Source organism: Amblyomma maculatum, chromosome 3 (assembly GCF_055883805.1).
Source record: "Amblyomma maculatum isolate TAMU_Amacu chromosome 3, ASM5588380v1, whole genome shotgun sequence".
NCBI classification, from domain to species: Eukaryota; Metazoa; Arthropoda; class Arachnida; order Ixodida; family Ixodidae; genus Amblyomma; species Amblyomma maculatum.
The window spans coordinates 164741669-164760374 of record NC_139346.1 but is presented as its reverse complement, the minus strand read 5'-3'; the positions used below and the strand labels follow the sequence as shown (position 1 = coordinate 164760374).

Genomic DNA, 18706 nt, shown 5'->3' with positions numbered 1-18706 from the left:
GAACGGTTTTCTCCTTCGTCCGCGTGGCGCGTGCTTGTATTCGAACAATAGCGAAGCATATAAGACCGCGTCATTGCAGCTGACCAACAAAGAAATCACCGCCATGGGGGACGACAGCGCCGGCAGCACGCTGGACAACACCCAACTGCTGGAGCGCGTTGGCGCACCCTGTGTCCAAGACGAGGAGACCCAGTGCTTCCTGCGCACTCACGGGCGCCTGCTGCTTATGGTGCGAGGCCCTCCGGGATCGGGCAAGAACATCGTTGTCTCGGAGCTGGAGGAGCTTTACCCAGAGAGCCGCGCCTACTGGTCCGATAAACTGTTCAGCTCCCCCATGGCTCCCGAGAGGTCCAGCTTGACCATTCGCGAGTCGCACGACCTCTGCCTCAGCAAGTGAGTCATCTCTGCTCACAGCGAGAGCGGGCAAGATGTCTACTCGCTCGGCTCTCTCTCTCTCTCTCTCTGCATGTTTGTGAACGGAAGGCGGGGGGAGGAGGAGGGGGAGCTTCGGCATAATATTTACAGTGTAGTATTTCTTTTTGTCTACAAGATTCTGCGCCACTTTCTGATCATTTTTTCTTATTAAAGTGAAGGCATTACTAGGCTATAGCAGCAAGGTGATGTGTACAAAAACGTGTGCACAGTGTTTTTTTTTTTGTCGTTCTCCTAAGAGGTATACGATCAAATGAGTGGTTATAATCGAAAGAAAATGGTGTGAGGATGCTGAACAAAAAGTTATGTCAATAGGATAATTAATTAATTATTTAGAGCCAAAAATTTAAAAGTAAAAATTATGGACAGTTAAGCCTTTAAGAGCATGATGCAATAGCATAGGCTACCCCTGCGTGGCCTAGGGGTAACATGAATGCAAGGGTCCTGGCGGGCTGAATGCTCGTCCATGTCAGTCAGCTGCCAGCTACTGCCTGCCAGCGCCACGCTCGTGATTGTTGCACACACAGTAGTACCCAGCTTTAGCTAGCACAGTGAAGCTCTTCAAAAATCCATCAGACGTCAAAATAGCCATACAACCAATTTCGACGTCCAAGGCATGTGCTGTCACGTCAACCAGAAGTGGATGTGTTTCTGACTTAATGAGCCAAACAAATGCATGACAGTGATCATAAGTGTGCAATAAGTGTCAAATAATCAAATAAAAATATAATTAGGCTGTAAAAGAGCGAAAAACCAAACGCGCAAAATGGCTATGCATATGTGATGACGTCACAACGATGCAGTTGTCATGGTAACCGCCGCCGTAGTGACATCATGGTGCATCATAGCACGCGTGATGTCATCAACGCCCCTCTCTACACCAGGAAAGGTAGTTGACTGCCACCGTAACATCACGTCATATCCTGGCTATGCGTAATGCCATGACGTCCGGTGGCGCCTTTCTATGCCAGTCGCTCTCTCGTCGCCGGTGCCGGATGACGCAGTGCTGGTGTGCTGCGTGAACTGTTTCGTCATGTATAAGATATCTGCATCGGGGGTAGTGGAGCTTCAAGTTCCGGATTGAAGCAAAAACGTCAAGAGTGTGATGCTGAGGCTAAGCTCTTGAAAGACGCAATACACTGTGTACAGCATCAACGCTCAGGCTTTTGCATTTCTCCAGTGCAGATTCTGCAGTGCTCTCTGAATGGTTTTTTTAGATGTAGCGCATCTTATGATGCCGAGGCTTGGAGCCAGCATAAATGAGTGTTCACTACTCAGGCGGCATTGATCTTAGCAGGCACTTGGTTCGTATATCATAACCATTCTAGGCTTAATGCTGAAAGCTACACCTCGGTGCCCTTCCTTCAGGTTAGGACGTGCAGAAGTCAAAGGAGTACTGAAACCTATATTAAGCACTTGTTATTAGGCTAGACATCCAGCACGTGGTAGCGCAGTGCCCATTGTGCAAACGCCACACTGTCATTATGGCACCGTGGGGTTCTAGCTGTCTTTTCACGATTTACCAGTTGCTGTTGAAAGTAGTGGTGACAAATTCTGGAAAATTTTTCTTGACAGAATGCATATACTTTTCTTTTTTTGAATTTCCTCTATGTCTTCATTCTCCTTTCTAAATGTGCACCTTTTGTCCTATTGGTCAAATAAAAGTCGAGCCGCACTTGCAAAGACTTTTGGAACTATTCTCTGATCGCATTCTCGAGTACAGCGCTCGAGAGAGGACCATGCAGTGATCTACAGTAAAACCTCATTACAAGAGACACTCAAGCAACCTGAAAAACATGTCTCTTGTAAGCAAGGTCTCTTGTAACCAAAAATTCTAAAAGCACTGTGTTGATCAGTTTACTGCACATCAGCATATAAATGCATTCACGCGCATTAATAGGAAATTGTTTAGGAAAGCCTAAAAAAGTTATTCACACTAGTATGTATTTTTGTGAGTGCAGAGTGTATTCCTTCTCAAATTCTGGAGATAAAGCACTTCACTTTGCAAGCCTTCCTGTTGCTCTAATACCTTTGAAGCACTCTTACATGCTCCTCACCCTCAGATGCTTACATGCTCGTCACCCTCAGATGATTCACAAAGAGAGAGACATCAGGATTCTGAGCTTTCATCTTGTGATCAAATTTTATCAGCGAGGAGTTAAAAATGCTGGATGTCCTTTATGCATTTTGATTTGATTTGTAGGTGACAGTAATGCGATGCCAGTGGCTGAAACAGCGGGGTCGTTTTGACTTTCCAATCATGGGGAAGCTCTCCTCAGTTCCTGACATATAGTACAACAAAAAGGACACTGATATGGAACAGAATTGAGCTAAAAGAATCTGGAGTGCATCATGTATGAGTTGGTATGTTGCAGATGCATTGCATGAGCACACCTGGGTTTTGTCTCTTCTAAATAGTGAAGAATTTACTCCAGGGACCTGAAAAAGTTGTCCTTAGTAACCGAGTGTCTCTTGTAACCATGTCTCTTGTATGCAATGTTGTTAACATGGCAGACATAGGAAAGCCAACCAAACCATTTTCAAATGTCTTTTAAAACCGAGTGTCTTTTACAACAGTGTCTCTTGTAACGAGATTTAACTATGGTGAATCAGCCTTTCACTGGCTTATCTGGCAAATGACTCTGCGGACAATAGGTGATGCATCCGAGAAGCTCAGGTCAAAACGCACGGATCAGTGAAGCCAAATGGCCTAAGCAATGCTCCTGAACTGTCGTGGTGATGAAAAGCGATTGATACTGTGAGTCGATCGCCTACCAGTTTTTCGGCCCCGTAAAAGGCATCGAGCATCTGCCTGCCAATGAAGATGTGAGGTGGGACATGCAGCTTTTGTAAATGAATACGCTACATGGTCGAGAGTTGCACAGCTTGTTTATTCCATGGGTCCCGAGAAAGGAGGACTCTAGTATTCAATCTTCGAAAATGCCAGCAATTTTGCAGGGCAATGATGGAGTCTCAGCATGCAGACCAGTAGATGATTTAGAGAAATTCTGTAATTGTGCTCACTACTGCTAAAGGCACTATATGGCCGCTGATGTCAACCTATTTCTGGTCTGTAGACAATGTCCTGAAACTTAGCTATCGAGGCTCGATCAATATAAAAGCATGCTTTTCTTGCGTTTGTTCCAGGATTGAAGGTTTCATGAAGAATGACGTACCAATGATCATAAACAAGAACACCAATGTCATGGTGTGGGAGATTGCGAAGTTTCTAGTGCTGGCATCTAGGTACGGCTACACTGTCATTCTGGTCGACATGCCGCATCACGTCGTCTTGGATCCCAAGGTGTTGTAATTGCTTATTTCTTGGTACATTAGTGATTCCTAGCTGGTTACAAATTATTGCAGTTGGTCTTGAAGCTGAATATGGAGACTTGTGTATTGCAGGCTTTCTAGAGTTCAGGTTTTGCGCCGATATTAGTGTTCGTATAATAGCCTGTATAGTTGTACTGCATCAATCTGTGAATCCCAGGTTTAACAGAAGAATCTGATGTAGTAATCCCAGCCTAACGAAATTGAAACGGCTTTGTTATCTGCTAAGAAGAGGTGAAACGAAGAAATCAGCATTTCCTTATCTGCTCTTTACTCTTTACATTCCATACAAGCAGATAGCGACAGTGTTCGGCTGGCTTTGGGTTGGGTGGAATGAACATGGCTACTGTTTCCCATTTCCTTTTCGAAATACTGTCACAGGGGAACTGGATCGAGACGTATTTGTTGTGCGAAATAAACTTTCGCTACCACCCCTGCGTGAAACACAACAATCGAATTGATAAATCTTTTTTGCGAACTGTGATTTCTAATACCGAACCAAATAAGAATCTAATAAGAATCTGCTGGTAAGATAGTGGAATAAAATCAGAATAGACTAATAAGGCAAGAGAATCTATTTCTTGTTACGTGTTCCCTAGTAGCACACTTTGTTGCCTCAATGTGGCCGCAATGTTTGCTTTCAACATTGCCTTAACGTGGCTAGTGTCCTCTTTTTGCCACGTTGCTGCAACATACATAAGACAACATTGAAGCAACATTGCACCAATGTTACAACAATCTTTAGTCAATGTTTAAGCCACTTCTGAAGACGATATTAATGCAACATGGCTGCAACATTTTCTTAATATTGGTACAACTTTTTATTTGCACACATGCAACATTCCCATGACAACGTTAGTGCAATATTGCTGCAAAGCTATTATAATGTTTCAGAAACTTTCAGGCAACATTCCGCCGCATTGTTGGCCACTAGCTATCGATGCTTGCTGTTCAATAAATTTTTTGTGAAAGGCTAAACCATGTGCAGTGGTATCGTCGTACCACAATGGTTATGGTAGCTTAAGGTTGCAAGAATGAGCAACTGAACATTACTCGTTGCCACACGGCAGTGCGGTGCAGAGGAGTACGAATACCTAAAAGGCTGCACTTGACAACACAGCTTTTCCCCAGTTTTCAAGCCGCTTGCTCTGAATGAGACCTTAAATGTAATATTCATCAGCTCTGTACCAGTGCTCATTTAGACGCTATAAGCTGCTGTGACCTGAAAATGGCACTGAAAGTGGTTATTCTGGCAATTAGAATGATTTATATATATGCATTTGCATTACAAATAACCATCATTTGTTTTTTAGCGCTATTTTATTTGTCAAGAATTTATTCAATTAGCCTAACAGGAAGCTTGATTCCAGTATACTCATTAGCTTGACATACAGAAGCTAGTTTCACAAATGTAAGACATTTACTTCAAGACAATCGTTTTATGCAGAAACTTTCAACAATCATACATAGCACACAGCCGATTTGGCTACTCAAGAACAGGAAGCACAAATAATGTCAACAGTTACTAAGCACATCAGCATAGCTTTAAAATGTGCATGTCCCTCAACTTGAGTTTTACAAACATGACACTTTAGTAAATTATTAATTGCAGAAACTTGAAACAAAATATAAAACAGCAGTACTGCCTATTCAGAAAAAGGAAGCAGATATATAACATACTGAACATTTACACAGGCACACTGGCATAGATTGAAAAATGTGCCACATGGGCCTACATTTCACAGACAAGATTTATTTTATTTAATTACTTTACTCAGTAACTTGCAACAAAGCTACAAAACAACACACAGGCCATTCGGGAACAAGAACCAGAGATAATGTTTTGAACAGTTACTGAGCACAATAGCATAGCATGAAAATGCACCCACCACCCCTCCAACTTGCATTTACAAATATAAAACACTTCAGTAAACTATTTACGCAAACACTATAGCACAGTGTAGCACTATTTTGTGCAGAAACTTGACACAAATACATATACAAAGTAGGAGTACAACCTAGTTCAGTATTCAGAAACAAGCAGACATATTATGAACAGTAGAGACATTACGACTAGTTTAATCCTTCCTTCTTTGGACATGCACCATTGCACTGGAAAACTACAAACAAGTATTGTCAGCATTTTACTGAACAATTTAGCATGTCTAAAAATGCTTGTGCCCTGGTAGCCTCCAGCTGGTCACGATGAGGGTCTCTTCCAAATCATGATGTTGTCACAAGTGAAGCTGCATCCCTAAAAAAAAAAAATCGAATTGCTAAGTTAAGCATCTTGGTGGGCACATCTCAAAATTTACAAAATTTACAAAAATTACAAAATTTCTACGCTGCTCTATGAACACTGACATGGACAGCTGTCACGACCATTATCAGGACTGACATCTGCAGAACAGTTTTCTAGTTTGTCGTTAACAGCCTCTGCTATTCTTCGTCGTTGCCGGATCGACACTTCACTTAGCGAACACTTTACTCTCTTCATGATCTGCTGTCACAACCATTATCAAGACTGACATCTGCCGAACAGTTTTCTAGTCGTCGTTAACCACCTCTGCTATTCTTCGGCGTCGTTGCCGGATCGACACTTCGCTTAGCGAACACTTCACTCTCTTCATGATACAATGAATGTAGCACTTTACCAAACTATCACGAAGGGCATGGGTAACACATGCATATATGCACTACTGGCTTTGTGCCAGGCAACACGTGTCACAGCTCAACAACGTAGGTTAGAAATCACTCACCACTGATGTTATCTTCTGTGCAGGCCTCCGTCATTTCAGCTGAATTCTTATGAAGCCGCAATGCAACACAGCAGCAAGAACACGGCGGCCACAAGAAAACTACGCTAAAATAAGGGAAACACACGTGAGCCATTGAGGAAGGAAAATGCTCCATGCACGTGAAGAATTTGCCGCGATCGCCGCTTACACGCGGTTTGGCAGGAATGGCTCTCGGCGCGGCCGCGATTTCGACTTGATTTGGATTCGCAACGATCTCCATGACCATTAGGCTGCGGGGCATTAGTGAAAACAGAGCTGAATTTCTTCAGCAGTTATAATTTTAGTCCGCATGTTTAATTGAAAGATAATGCAATCTCAGCAGTCTAAATATATTGCATATAAATATATATATATATTTCTATCTCAGTGTAACAAAGTTCAGCACACTTCTACTGTTCATCGCATGCACATGACATGCAAGGTTACACTCAAACTAAAAAATAAATAAACATTGTCATGCGGGGAAGTGACAAGGTCAATGGAGTGACCTAATACCGGCTTTTCTGTTTGGGCTGCAGAAATAGTCTGAAAGAACGACAGTTAGCCAATAAAATAAATGTTATAGCAATGTCATCGTATGTGGTTCAACATTTATACATCATTTGACAATATTGCTGCAATGTGGAAAGACCACTTTAGAGCAACATTGCCAGCATGTTACTTGTTAACATTGCAGCAACGTTATCGAATGTTGAAAGTTTTCTCATTATGTTGGATAAATGTAGTCCAATGTTATCGCAACATTGTACAACATTGACAATGTTGCTGCAATGTTACAGAAACATATTGTGCTACTAGGGTTTGTTTTGCGCACGTTGCTTACAAGTAAAAGCAAAAGGATTTGGAAGGTCACTTAGCTGAATGTCCAATTTTATGACCAACTTGCAAGATAATTCTCCTCCCAGATAAATAATTAAAAACTGTAAAGCAAATGTTGGGTGATGTTAGCATGGTGGCCCTCTATAACTAAGCATCGGAATGTGGAGTTAATATCAGCTTGAAAATCGAGAGAAGCAGCAGTGCAACTACGCCACTAGCCTTGTACTAACCAAATCCCCATAGGTATATAAACAACAGCAGTATGTTGGAAGCAGGCGGGAAACGTCACCTGCCAAGCGGATTGCTCAGAGTACTTATTGATATGGGTAACTTGTATGGCTAGACTAAACCTGTCTTTGCCACATTATAAGCGGAGAATACGTGATCTGTGTATTGTCTAATTTTGAATTTCCGTGCAAGGTTCACGTGATCTTGTAACACCAATGATACTGATGGTTCCAGCACATCCAGGGGTAGAATGAAGTTGCCGCGAAGGAACAAGGCAACCAGGCATACCGTCCCACTGACTAGCTATATATTTGGTGGAATGACGTAGTTGTGGTAACCTCACCTTGTAGCTTTCCGTGTGTTGCCAAGAAAAGCTGCTATTACAAATGGGCTGAGGTAGAGTTGTTGCTGTCACATTTCCGACGGAGCAGGGAAGTTTTAATGTCATGCATGACGTAGCGACGCTGTGGTGGAATCCTGGATTTTTCCTGCCTTTATGGCAGGTCCTGATGGCGACCAACAACAAGGGACTTGGCCAGCAGTACTTGACCCACCGAGTGAAGCAATGGGAGGAGGTGCACCCATTCGCCATGGGCTGGTCCCCGAGACCCAAGGACGCGGCCTTGCTCCTGCGACGATTCCAACAGCTCAGGACCACGCTACGTGAGGAAGACTGTGAGTGCTACGTGTCCATAGATTGCTGGCAGTCGTACATTAGTGGGGGAGTCGTGAGAAGTCTTCAATTATTTGATTCTTGTCGAATTTGGAGTTTTTATAGCTAAAAAAATAAACACCCGAAGACTGCGCATTCTCATTTTTTGGACGAACTCAATGTCCACATTACCACGAATGCGCATTCGTCGTGCATAACACGTTCTGCCTATTTCGTTTCAGCCACCCTGGACCTGAAAGCCATCAGCAACACCTGCGTGTTTCCTTTCTGTCTGGCACGACTGTGTCTCTTTGGGCGAGCGAAAACGGACAGCGACTACTGCTGCAGCGAGAAGGTACGTTTAGATCCACACAATTGAGTATACGAAGCGTTCCTTCGAAACATGGCCTGTTTTCAAGCTGTTTTCAGTCAGTAGGATTTAGTTGCAAAATCTGCGTTCTCTAAAACGTCTCCCTGGGAGTGCCTTGCCACGTAACCTGTGTTTTGTACTTGTGACCTTACATGTCGCCTCCTTGATACACCCACATAATAAAATTCACTAATCAAAGTAGATGAAGTCGACTTCACAATATTTTTAACTGTAAGAGTTAATTATCTTCTAGATGTGGAGTTCTTAGTGATGCCAACACACGCTCCATTCAAACGCACTCATGCAGGTCAGAAAAGCATACGGCCGGAGCGACACGATCCATGTGCTTGGCTACGCCGTTACCCAAGGCTTTGTATTCGCCATGGTGGAGCTCAGCGAGGACCAGGCTTCTTTGACGGAGGCTCATGACAGCAGCGGGGGTGATGATAATGCAGCAGAGGCCGCTGGCGACATGGGCGCAGTTACACTTCGCTTTTCGATGAGCCTTAGTCCTTCAAACTGGGAGGAAGTTGCCTGCATTGTCGACCTCGCCAAGTTCGCACCGGAAGATGGCAGCAGTAATGAAGAGGATGCTCTGCGCAGCACTCACGAACAGATTAATCTGGAAGGTAAGATGACAACTGATCGTTGCCGCTTGTGAATATAGTTTTAATGTGACAGTAGGAGGAGGGCTGTGATTGGGAGATTCTTCGGTTTCGGCATCTGTGGGAGGTGGGTTCCCATGGACGCCGATACTGGACAGCCTTCCATGGCACTTCTTACGCAGGAGGTGTTTAGCAGGATTTTGTACTCCCCATTTTCAAGGGAGGGAAGGGAGATGCCAGTCCAAGAGTTGCTTGGCAGGAATGAATAAAGAAAGAAATTAGAAAAAAAATTGAATAAGATTTTCATCATAATTGAAATAAATTGGAGAGCGGAAGAAAAAAAAAATCAAAATTTGGTTGGAATCTGGGTGAGAATTGATTGGCGAGGGAAACTAATATCCATTACATTGGCATGAGTCCAGTTGATCGTCCTCTCCCCCATTTTTTTGTTCACGTGACCACAAAGGCTGACCATCGACCACAAAATCAAAAAGAAAATGCAGCATGTCGTGGTAGACACTTCGAGCATTTCATCATTCAATGATACTCTTTTCCTCATTTTCACACCATGCCATCAAACCAATGTATTCTTCTTAATGGAAACTTCCTAGTTGTGGAAGGAAACTTCTGATGCAAACCACAGTCGTCTAGCAGGGACCACAGTCTATATATCACATCTTTGCCTTGGCCTGTACACAGGCCAAGACCGACATACAACATTTTTGCATATAAGCAAATGCATTGAACAATGGTTGACTATTCTAGATGTGCTTTTGGGTCTGTAGAATATGTTGAAGACGCAGGTAACTGAAGTCAATGGCATCTTATCAGGCTTGCAGCCTTCAAGAATCACTGTTATCCCGCTTGGCTCCCTGAACGGAATGGAGTACAGCTACAGTCAAGCGGTCACTGCCCCATGGAAGCTGCTTTCATCAAAGCTGCGTTCCTGGTTCGGGCCATCAGCAGAGGGCTCGGTATGCGCCAAGAAGGTTGCTGGTGTCAATATCTATGGCTCCGTGTCATCAGCTGACGAAGCCTGCCTCCTGGTCTGCGACACAGCAGTAGAACTGAATGCAGTCTTCACGGGCTATTACCAGCCCCACACAACTGCGTGAGGAGACTTTTTCTTTTTTATTACCTTCTGGAGTGACAGCAGTGTGGAATTTCTCCGGGGTAACCTACATTGCTGTCGTTGCGCAGTGTACCATATTTTCGAGCTTATAAGTAGCAATTTTGTCTTTTTTAAGTGCGAGGTCACTTTTTAACATTGCCAAGCCTGACCAAGAATGTTGTGGCTTGCATCTGCCGAGCTTAAGAGAAAAACAAAACTGTCGGAGGGGTGCAGACTTGAATCCAGGAAATTCTCGTAGGGAGTGAGTATGGAACCTAATAAATAGGGAATATTTTGCCAGCCAAAATAGACGCCTACTCAAGGGAGCACTACAGAGGACGTGGGCTAGAAATCTTCCTCAACATTTTATACCATTAGGCCCGCCATTAAATTGCTTCAAGACTTCATAGGTATTGTCGCAGCTGATCACTGTGTATGTAAGACTGCAATACGCCCTCATCATCAATCGTCTCTATCAACCTCATCTGTGAGCTAAAAAGCTCCATCTGTTCTTACTTTTTTTGTTGGTGCGTCCTGTACAACGGGGCAACTTATACATGAACGAGTAACTCTTCACAGCATGTAATATTTTTCAGTGCCTATATAGTCTGTTTCACAAGCTTTTTGCAGTACTGCAAAAGCTAAGGTTGACCTTTGCCGATGAGGATGGGGGCACACTGCATTATTATATTCCCTATTGACCACGGTGTAAGAATGTAGTAGGAACAAAATCATGTGTAGTCGCAATCTTTACTGGCCCATGTAGCCCTTCATTACCTCTTTTAGTGCTGTAAACATCTTTTGAGATGGGATATAGGTATTAATCGTCTCTGAAAATAAAATATATGTGTGAAAGGAGAAATTGTGAGGTATATTTCAGAACGCTATCATAATGGTGTAATCATATCAAGCATATGGACTGAATGCAGATGAAGGTGTGGAAATACGGAAAGCATCAGTGTTTTCTTTCTTTCTCTATTGATACTGCCAGCCCTGTGGGAGGGCCATTACAGGAGTGGAAACATACAGAAAAGGAAAACAAGCAATGGCAACACACCCAATTAGGTTAAGCTTTTATATGTAATATGTATAAGTAACAACTAATTGCAAGCACATGGAAATTTGTGCAATGCATACCATACACTGCGTTACAAAAAAAAAGTCAATCTCTCTTAGAGCCATGTATTAAAAATGATACACTTGAACAAAAACAACAAAATAACATAAAAAAAGCACATATTTAACTTACTGCAGTCTCACAATATATAACACTGTCTAAATTATTCAGAAAAGCATTCAAAGAAGTAGACAGAACTTCGAAATCGGGAAGCATGTTCCAGTCTTTTATCTTTCTGGGGAAGAAACTCTACTTGAATGTATCATTACAAGTTGCTGGAGGAGGAACATACATGCTGTGACAGTGTCTAGATGTTTGATAAATATTAACTTCAAAATATTTCTTCCTATTGACCTTTATTTCGTTGTGATGAATAAGAAACAAATTTCAGCCTGTCGCACTTGGACCTTACCTGTAAGCTAGGAAGCTTTGCACGCTGACATAATTCTGAAGAAGAGTGAAGACTGCTATAATTGTCGAAGATGAATCGAGCAGCTAATCTTGGAATCCTATCCAGTTTCTTACCATTTTTCTCTGTGCAAGGGTCCCGGACTATTTTTGCGTACTCAATGACAGGTCTAACCATTGTTGTATAGGCTAAGTTTTAATTTCAGGGGTAGCGCTATGTAGATTATGCCTTAAACTCCAAAGCGCCTTACTTGCCTTGTTACTTATTTCCTCTATATGTCTATTCCATCGCAAGTTGCTTCTGAATATTAATACTAGATATTTGTGCTCCTCTACTCTTCGGAGCTCGCTGCCATGGATACTATACGGAAATTGCAGGAACTTCTTCTTTCTTGTAATAGACATGCATACTGATTTTATAGGATTAATTACCATTTGCAAATCATGACACCATTTTATTATGTTCTCAAGGCTGGATTGTTACTTGATTTGATTTTTCGGAGATTCTATGGTATTATTACGCGGTCATTGGCGAATGATCTTATAGGAACAGAAACCCGATTTTGCAGATCATTAATAAAAATAACAAATAAAAGGAGGCAGGACGCTGTCCTGAGGTACTCCAGATATCACATGTTGTAAGCTAGATCTATGCCTGTCTATTTCAACATACTGCTGGCGAATTTGTAAGTACGAGATGAACCACTTCGTAATATTAGGATTTTAAGCGTTGTTTTGATTTTCAGCTAAAGTTTGGGGTGGGAGACTTTATCAAATGCCTTGGCAAAATCTAAATAAATAAGGTCCATCTGTCTGCTCGAATTTATCGCTTGCGAAGCGTCGTGGACTAGTTCAACTAATGGTGTAATTGTAGACAGACCTTTACAGAATGCATGTTGTACAGATGAGAAAAAGTCATACATTTCAAGGTAATGTGAAAGGTGTTTGGATATAATATGTTCCAAGAGCTTAGAGCATGTACTTGTGAGGGAAATTGGCCGCTAGTTGCTAATGTCTGAAATGCTGCCAGTTTTATGAACTGGTACTATTCTGGCTAGTTTCCATGCGATAAGGAAAACATAATTCGTTACTGAAGATTGAAATATTTTCGTAAGGAACTTAGACACCCATTCAGCATACCTTACTAAGAATTCATTAGGAATGTCATCCGGTCCAGGGTTTTTCTTTGTTTTAATATTAAGCAGAAGGTTTAGAACACCTTCCTGGGTTTCTACATATCAAAAATGGCAGGTGAGGCAGGTAGTCGCAAATGTTAGGCAATGTACTATCAACCTTAGTAAAAACTGACGAAAAGAAAATATTAAATTGATCAGCTCTTTCTGCAGTATTAACTTCAGCATTAGAACAGCACTGCTTGGTCCGCTGATTTACAAAACGCCAAAACTTAGCCAGTGCTTCGGAAAGAAAGTTTTTTTAGCGTGACATTGCAAAATCGGTCTTTTTCCTCTTAATTAGGTGCTTCAAATTACGTCTCATACTGCGAACAGAATTTTTGTCATCTCCATTGCCATTTTGGGAACATGTTTTTTGTTTTCTTCTAATTTTCTGTTTTGCGTGAATAATATTTCTGTTCATCCAAGATTTTGTCTTCCCGCACTTCTTGTTCTTTCCCATCATCAAAAACTAGTTACTTAACTTTCGTTCTTCATGGTGCGTTCTTCAGCAGCTAATCCCTTTTGGAGTCGTGATCGAAATGGAAGAGAGTACACATGGACCCGTGCCTCTTTCTTTTTACATTTTGCAGGCTTAGCCGCAACACCTGGTCACTGACTCGGAACATGGCGTCCGGGTCATACCCGAGGCGTAGTAGGCCCCGCCGATCGTTAACCCACTTCCATTGAGCGCCCGCTCCAGTCTCTGCCTGCAGTACCAGATGTGGGCGACCTGCTGAATGGAGAGTATGGAGTGTTGTAGCACTGGAATATGCTGCCACACAAATGACTAGGAGCCAGCTTATATTAATTTCTAATTGTCACTGTGCTCCACTCTGTTTTTTCTTGTGCCTTATTGTAGAGTTTATGCACACCAGGAACCCGGATTAATGTGCCTAAAAGCAGCATTTCGCGAGGCACACTGCTGCAGGCCTCACCAGACACCTCCGAGGCCCGTCTCACTGCACATGGTCCCTCAATACCTGTACCAAACACTGCATCGGTTCTGGATTTCTGGCCTGCAGTGCCTTCCACTGCACCGTACAATGCATTGTGTTGACACTGCCAGCTTAGCCAATTCCTGAAAAAGATATATGGTGTCTTGCGAAATGCTTGCGTGAACATTTTAATGGTGGTTACAACTTTCTTACATAGCTAGCGGTTGTTCAAAACAGCTTTTCCTCCCCTTTGTTCTTTGTGTTTAATTGAGTGGCTGGTAACAAAAGAAAATGAAACATTGAGGCTATAAGCAACTAAATGTATAGCGATAAATAAGGATGGATGCGCACAACTTCATACTGTCAGTACAAAACCTGAACAATTCTTGAGGAAGTATGTATTTTCGCATCGCCTCTCTGTTTTCTTTTCTATGCGAGCGAAGCGTATACATTGGCAAATTATCCCTTTGTTGTAGTTGCCTTGGCGAAGCTCTTTCATCATTGGATTTGAGTTATTGTGCCCACTGCTGCAAAGAGAAGAAAGTTATTCCGGCAGTAGTGCATTAAAGAAATTTACGGGGATTGTTCACTGTGGCATTGTCTAGTAACCCTGCCAGTTGCACCAAAATGATGCCACGCATACATCTTGTCATACTGTTGTCATACTGTTGTCATACGCCACAATACTGTTCTGACAAGTACCACATTTGGCCTGCCGGAGCAGTCGGCAATCATGGAAAGTTTTATTCATTTTTGGAATCTGTCATTATAATGTGGTCGGGAGTGATGCTGTTAAACATTCTCAAGATTAGGTTTCACGCAATAAAATGAATTCGACTATAGAAGGCTAGACAGCCGCCACCGAAACTCTGCTTGTAGAGCACATACAAGCAAGCGGAGGCCGAGTTTGAATCCCACTGGAGGCATCTGACTGTCTTACTTTCTGTGCAAATTACTTCCTGTAATGATTATGCAATCAATATTGCATTTGACTTCTCTTGAGTGTGCATCATAACGAGTCCCTTATTCTCCTGTTACCCTTTCCATTGTGCAGGGTCTTGAATATTTGAGGGCCGGGATTTTAAAAAATCCTATGCAAAGTCTACTGCACTCTTCGAGCTTAAATAACGTTCACAGAGTAGCAAAATATGGTCTACGTTATTTGATAAGTGATTCAACGTGGATACTTTCCTAGATTTTCCGGAATCGACGAAAAACTGCTCTCGGCGGCGTGCACAATTTTCGCAAGAGTCAAAGTTGCTTTGACATCGGGCGCCATCTGTCGAGCAGCGAGGCAAGCGCCATCCCGGCCGTTAGAGCGCTTGCCTCGCTGCTCGACAGATGACGCACCATGTCAAAGCAGCTTTTCGACTATCTCCTGCGAAAGTTTTGCACGCCGCTGAGAGCAATGTTTCGTCAATTCCAGAAAATCTAGGAAAGTACCGATGTTGAATCACATCAAATAACGTAGACCGGATTTTGCTGCTTTGTGAACGTTATTTCAGCTCAATTAGTGCAGTAGATTTCGCATACGATTTTTTTATAACCCGGGCCTCAAATATGAACACCCTGTATGTCACATTAGGCAGGTGCAAAAGTTCGAAAAGTTTGCCAATCACTGGGGCTCCTGTTCGCGTGAATGTTGGTATAGTGACCCGAATAATCCAACTATCTCTGTTCAAGGTTATTCGAAACTAATCAAATATATTTATAACGTTGCAATTGATTGATTGAGTGTCCTTTATTGAATGGGAAGGCTCATGGCCATGGATGGGGATAAAGGGGAGTAGACAGAATCTTCAGTGTTTAGGTCGTCACTCAAATCACATTTGCTCTAACCAGGCCACTAAGCGAGCCATACTTCGCAAATATCATCTGTGCGTTAGCATCAGTTTCTAGAAGGGAACGGTAGTTCAGGCGGTAGGGTTTGATCTCGGAGCGTCTGGATACAACGTCGTAATGACAGTTTCACTACGCCATTTAAAGCAAAAGTCGCCGCGCGTAGCACCAGTCGCTACTGCGCATGCGCCGTAACCATGGTCACTAGCTGGGTCGTTAGAGAGGAGGAGGGTAGCGCAATCCCATCACATGCGCGCGCCGGCGCAGAAAGGAGGAGCTTCCGCACTGGCCATGCGCTCGCCGCCGCGGAAAACTGACTGAGTGGCGCAGGAAAGCGTCCGCCGGCAACGCATGGAAGTGCATTCTGCCTACAACGAGGTAATTTCGTCTACCTTAGGATCTGAAACGTGCATTGACATCGCACAGCACACGGACGCCTCTCCATTTCGCCTCCATATATATCGAATCGTAGCTGCCGGGGGTCGGCATCGCAACTGGGTACTGGTCCCGCAGCCGCTTTTGCTCAACATTCGGTTCAACACCGTTGAACCCCTCTAATTCTTTGCTAATAATTGGCAAAACGCTCGTAATTTTTTTTTTCACCGACTACATACACGGAACTATAATAATGGTTCACAGGAAGGGAAAGGAGCAGTATCTGCCACACTTGTCTCTGTTGTTGTGGCTGTAGGGAGAAGGAAACGAAGATGCACGGTCCTGCTACTGGCTCTGTAGTGTGGCGATATGAGGGGACGGTATTCCACCCCGCTCCTACTCCGCATGTGCAACGTCCTCGCTGGCGACCCGCGGAGGGAACAAAGGGGACAAAGGACGGGGACGACACATAGTTAATGCTCGAATGCTATTTATTGCACTTTCAAATAATACAGAGCATGGCGGCTAGCTACACATCAACAAGGTTTTCCTTGGAGGGGCAAGGCTACATAAGGACTTTTGACTCACCGGCTGGGGAATTGGGGTGCGACTTCGGCGGAGATTTGCACGCGCCGTGAATATGGCGGCCGGGATCTCCCGTGCGCGCCGCATTCTTCGACGATACCACGCCGTCTGCCGCGGGAGGCGGCGAGAGCGTGCGGTATTTACCAGTCGCTTCGCTGTTGGGAACCAGAAGACAGACGGTCGTGCACGACGAGTCCTCCCGTGTGCGCTGCGTACTCCGTGCCCGCTATCCCCCAGCCACGGTATTTGCCGGGAGAGGCAGCGGGAGGCGACCGCTCTCGTTGCCGGCTGGATCCAGAAGCTCTCTCTCTTCGTCTCGCGGGAACCAGCGTAGACGTTTTGGTGGCGCATCCATCATTGATTCTCTTTCCCCCAAGGGGAGGTATTTACCTCCTCCCAGCCGGCGCTGCCACGAAGCTCGCCGGAGTGGTAGTGATCGGTCGCGGCGAGGCGTGATTCCGTTCTCTCAATCGTAGGGTCCTCTGAGCAGCGTCACATGGCGACAGATAGCGGAAATATTGTAAAAATGAAGAACGCATTTAAAGCATACCCCACTCGTTCTTTTAGTGGCGCAATGGATTGACACTATTTACCTATGCGGATGATACCACTTTATTGGCAGAGAGTGAAGTGGAACTCAAGAGACTTCTGATGCGCGTACAAGAAGAGAGTGAGAAGTTTGGGCTTAAACTGAACATTAAAAAGACAAAGATCATGGCGTCTTGCCCTATCAAGTCCTGGAGCATCAATGAACAAGAAGTGGAAGCTGTGACAGATTTTCTCTTTTTGGGCTCCAAGATTACCCCAGAAGGAGACTGCAGCCATGAAATTAGGAGACGCCTGCTTCTGTGAAAGAGAGCAATGGTTAGCCTTGACCGCCTAGTAAAGAGCAGAGACATTAGTCTGCTAACCAAGATCCGTATAACTCGTGCTATGGTCTTTCCAGTTGGGATGTATGGATGCGAGAGTTGGACTGTGAAAAAGGCTGACCGCCGAAGAATTGACGCGTTTGAATTGTGGTACTGGCAAAGACTCTTGAGAGTTCCTTGGACTGCCAGAAGATCAAATCAGTCGATATTGTCGACCATGAACCCTGACTGCTCATTGGAGGATCAAATTCTAAAGTTAAAGCTCAGCTACTTTGGTCATCTGATGAGAAGAGAGGAGTCGCTGGAGGAAAGGTTGAGGGTCGCCGGAGAAGGGGTAGGCAGCGAACGCGATGGTTAGATGGCATCCTCGAGGCACTGCAGACGAAGTTATGTGATGTCAGGAAGATAGTGAGAGACCGGAAAGCGTGGCGTGACATGGTCCATAGGGTCACAGAGAGTCGGACACGACTGAACTGAACTGAGCAAATAAAACATCTGTTTGAATCCTGTAAGTGGAACTTTTTTATTGCGAAAGCAATACTACTTTCACTTTCAAGCCTTTGTGGTGCGACAGCGGTGCACATGAAATGACCTTTCGCTTGACCTCTGTGTGACGTCACGCCTCAAAGCTGGGCGACGAACTCGCGCCGTCCGTGAGAGACGGCGGTGCGCATGACTACGATGCCGCCTACTGCTAAGGCAGCTCGCCGTAATGAGCGGATGAAACAACGGCGAGCTATGGAGACAAATGAAGAACGTGAACAAAGACGTGCTAAACAACGTGCCCAGTATACAGCTCGGCGTGAACGTGACGCCATGTCGTATCCAGAGTGAATCATTGTATAACCACCACAGTCTAACCATAACAAGCATATCCATAAGCACCACCACCAGCCAAACATTAGCTGAACCTGGGCGTAGCCATGGGTATTTCTTTCGCAACCTACCGGGCTTAACCAAGCTAAGCCTCTGCCAACTTTTTTTTTTCCATTTTTTTTAAGCCGCGCAACTTTTTTTCTAATTTATTTTTAAATCGCAACGTTTAATTAAGCTACTAA

General features: G+C 43.9%; 1 protein-coding gene across 1 annotated transcript in view; it reads left to right on the top strand.

Annotated features, from left to right (window-relative positions):
* Nucleotides 1-15702, top strand: part of LOC146196724 (2',3'-cyclic-nucleotide 3'-phosphodiesterase-like) — a 30458-nt gene extending 14756 nt beyond the window's left edge. Inside the window, exons 2-8 of the mRNA XM_084598487.1 lie at nucleotides 80-393; nucleotides 3580-3736; nucleotides 8111-8282; nucleotides 8502-8614; nucleotides 8937-9258; nucleotides 10066-10345; nucleotides 13636-15702. Coding sequence (XP_084454613.1) covers nucleotides 104-393; nucleotides 3580-3736; nucleotides 8111-8282; nucleotides 8502-8614; nucleotides 8937-9258; nucleotides 10066-10345; nucleotides 13636-13732 — 1431 coding nt within the window. The 5' untranslated portion in view covers nucleotides 80-103 and the 3' untranslated portion in view covers nucleotides 13733-15702. The remainder of the gene's footprint in view (nucleotides 1-79; nucleotides 394-3579; nucleotides 3737-8110; nucleotides 8283-8501; nucleotides 8615-8936; nucleotides 9259-10065; nucleotides 10346-13635) is intronic.
* The last annotated feature ends 3004 nt before the right edge of the window (nucleotides 15703-18706 follow it).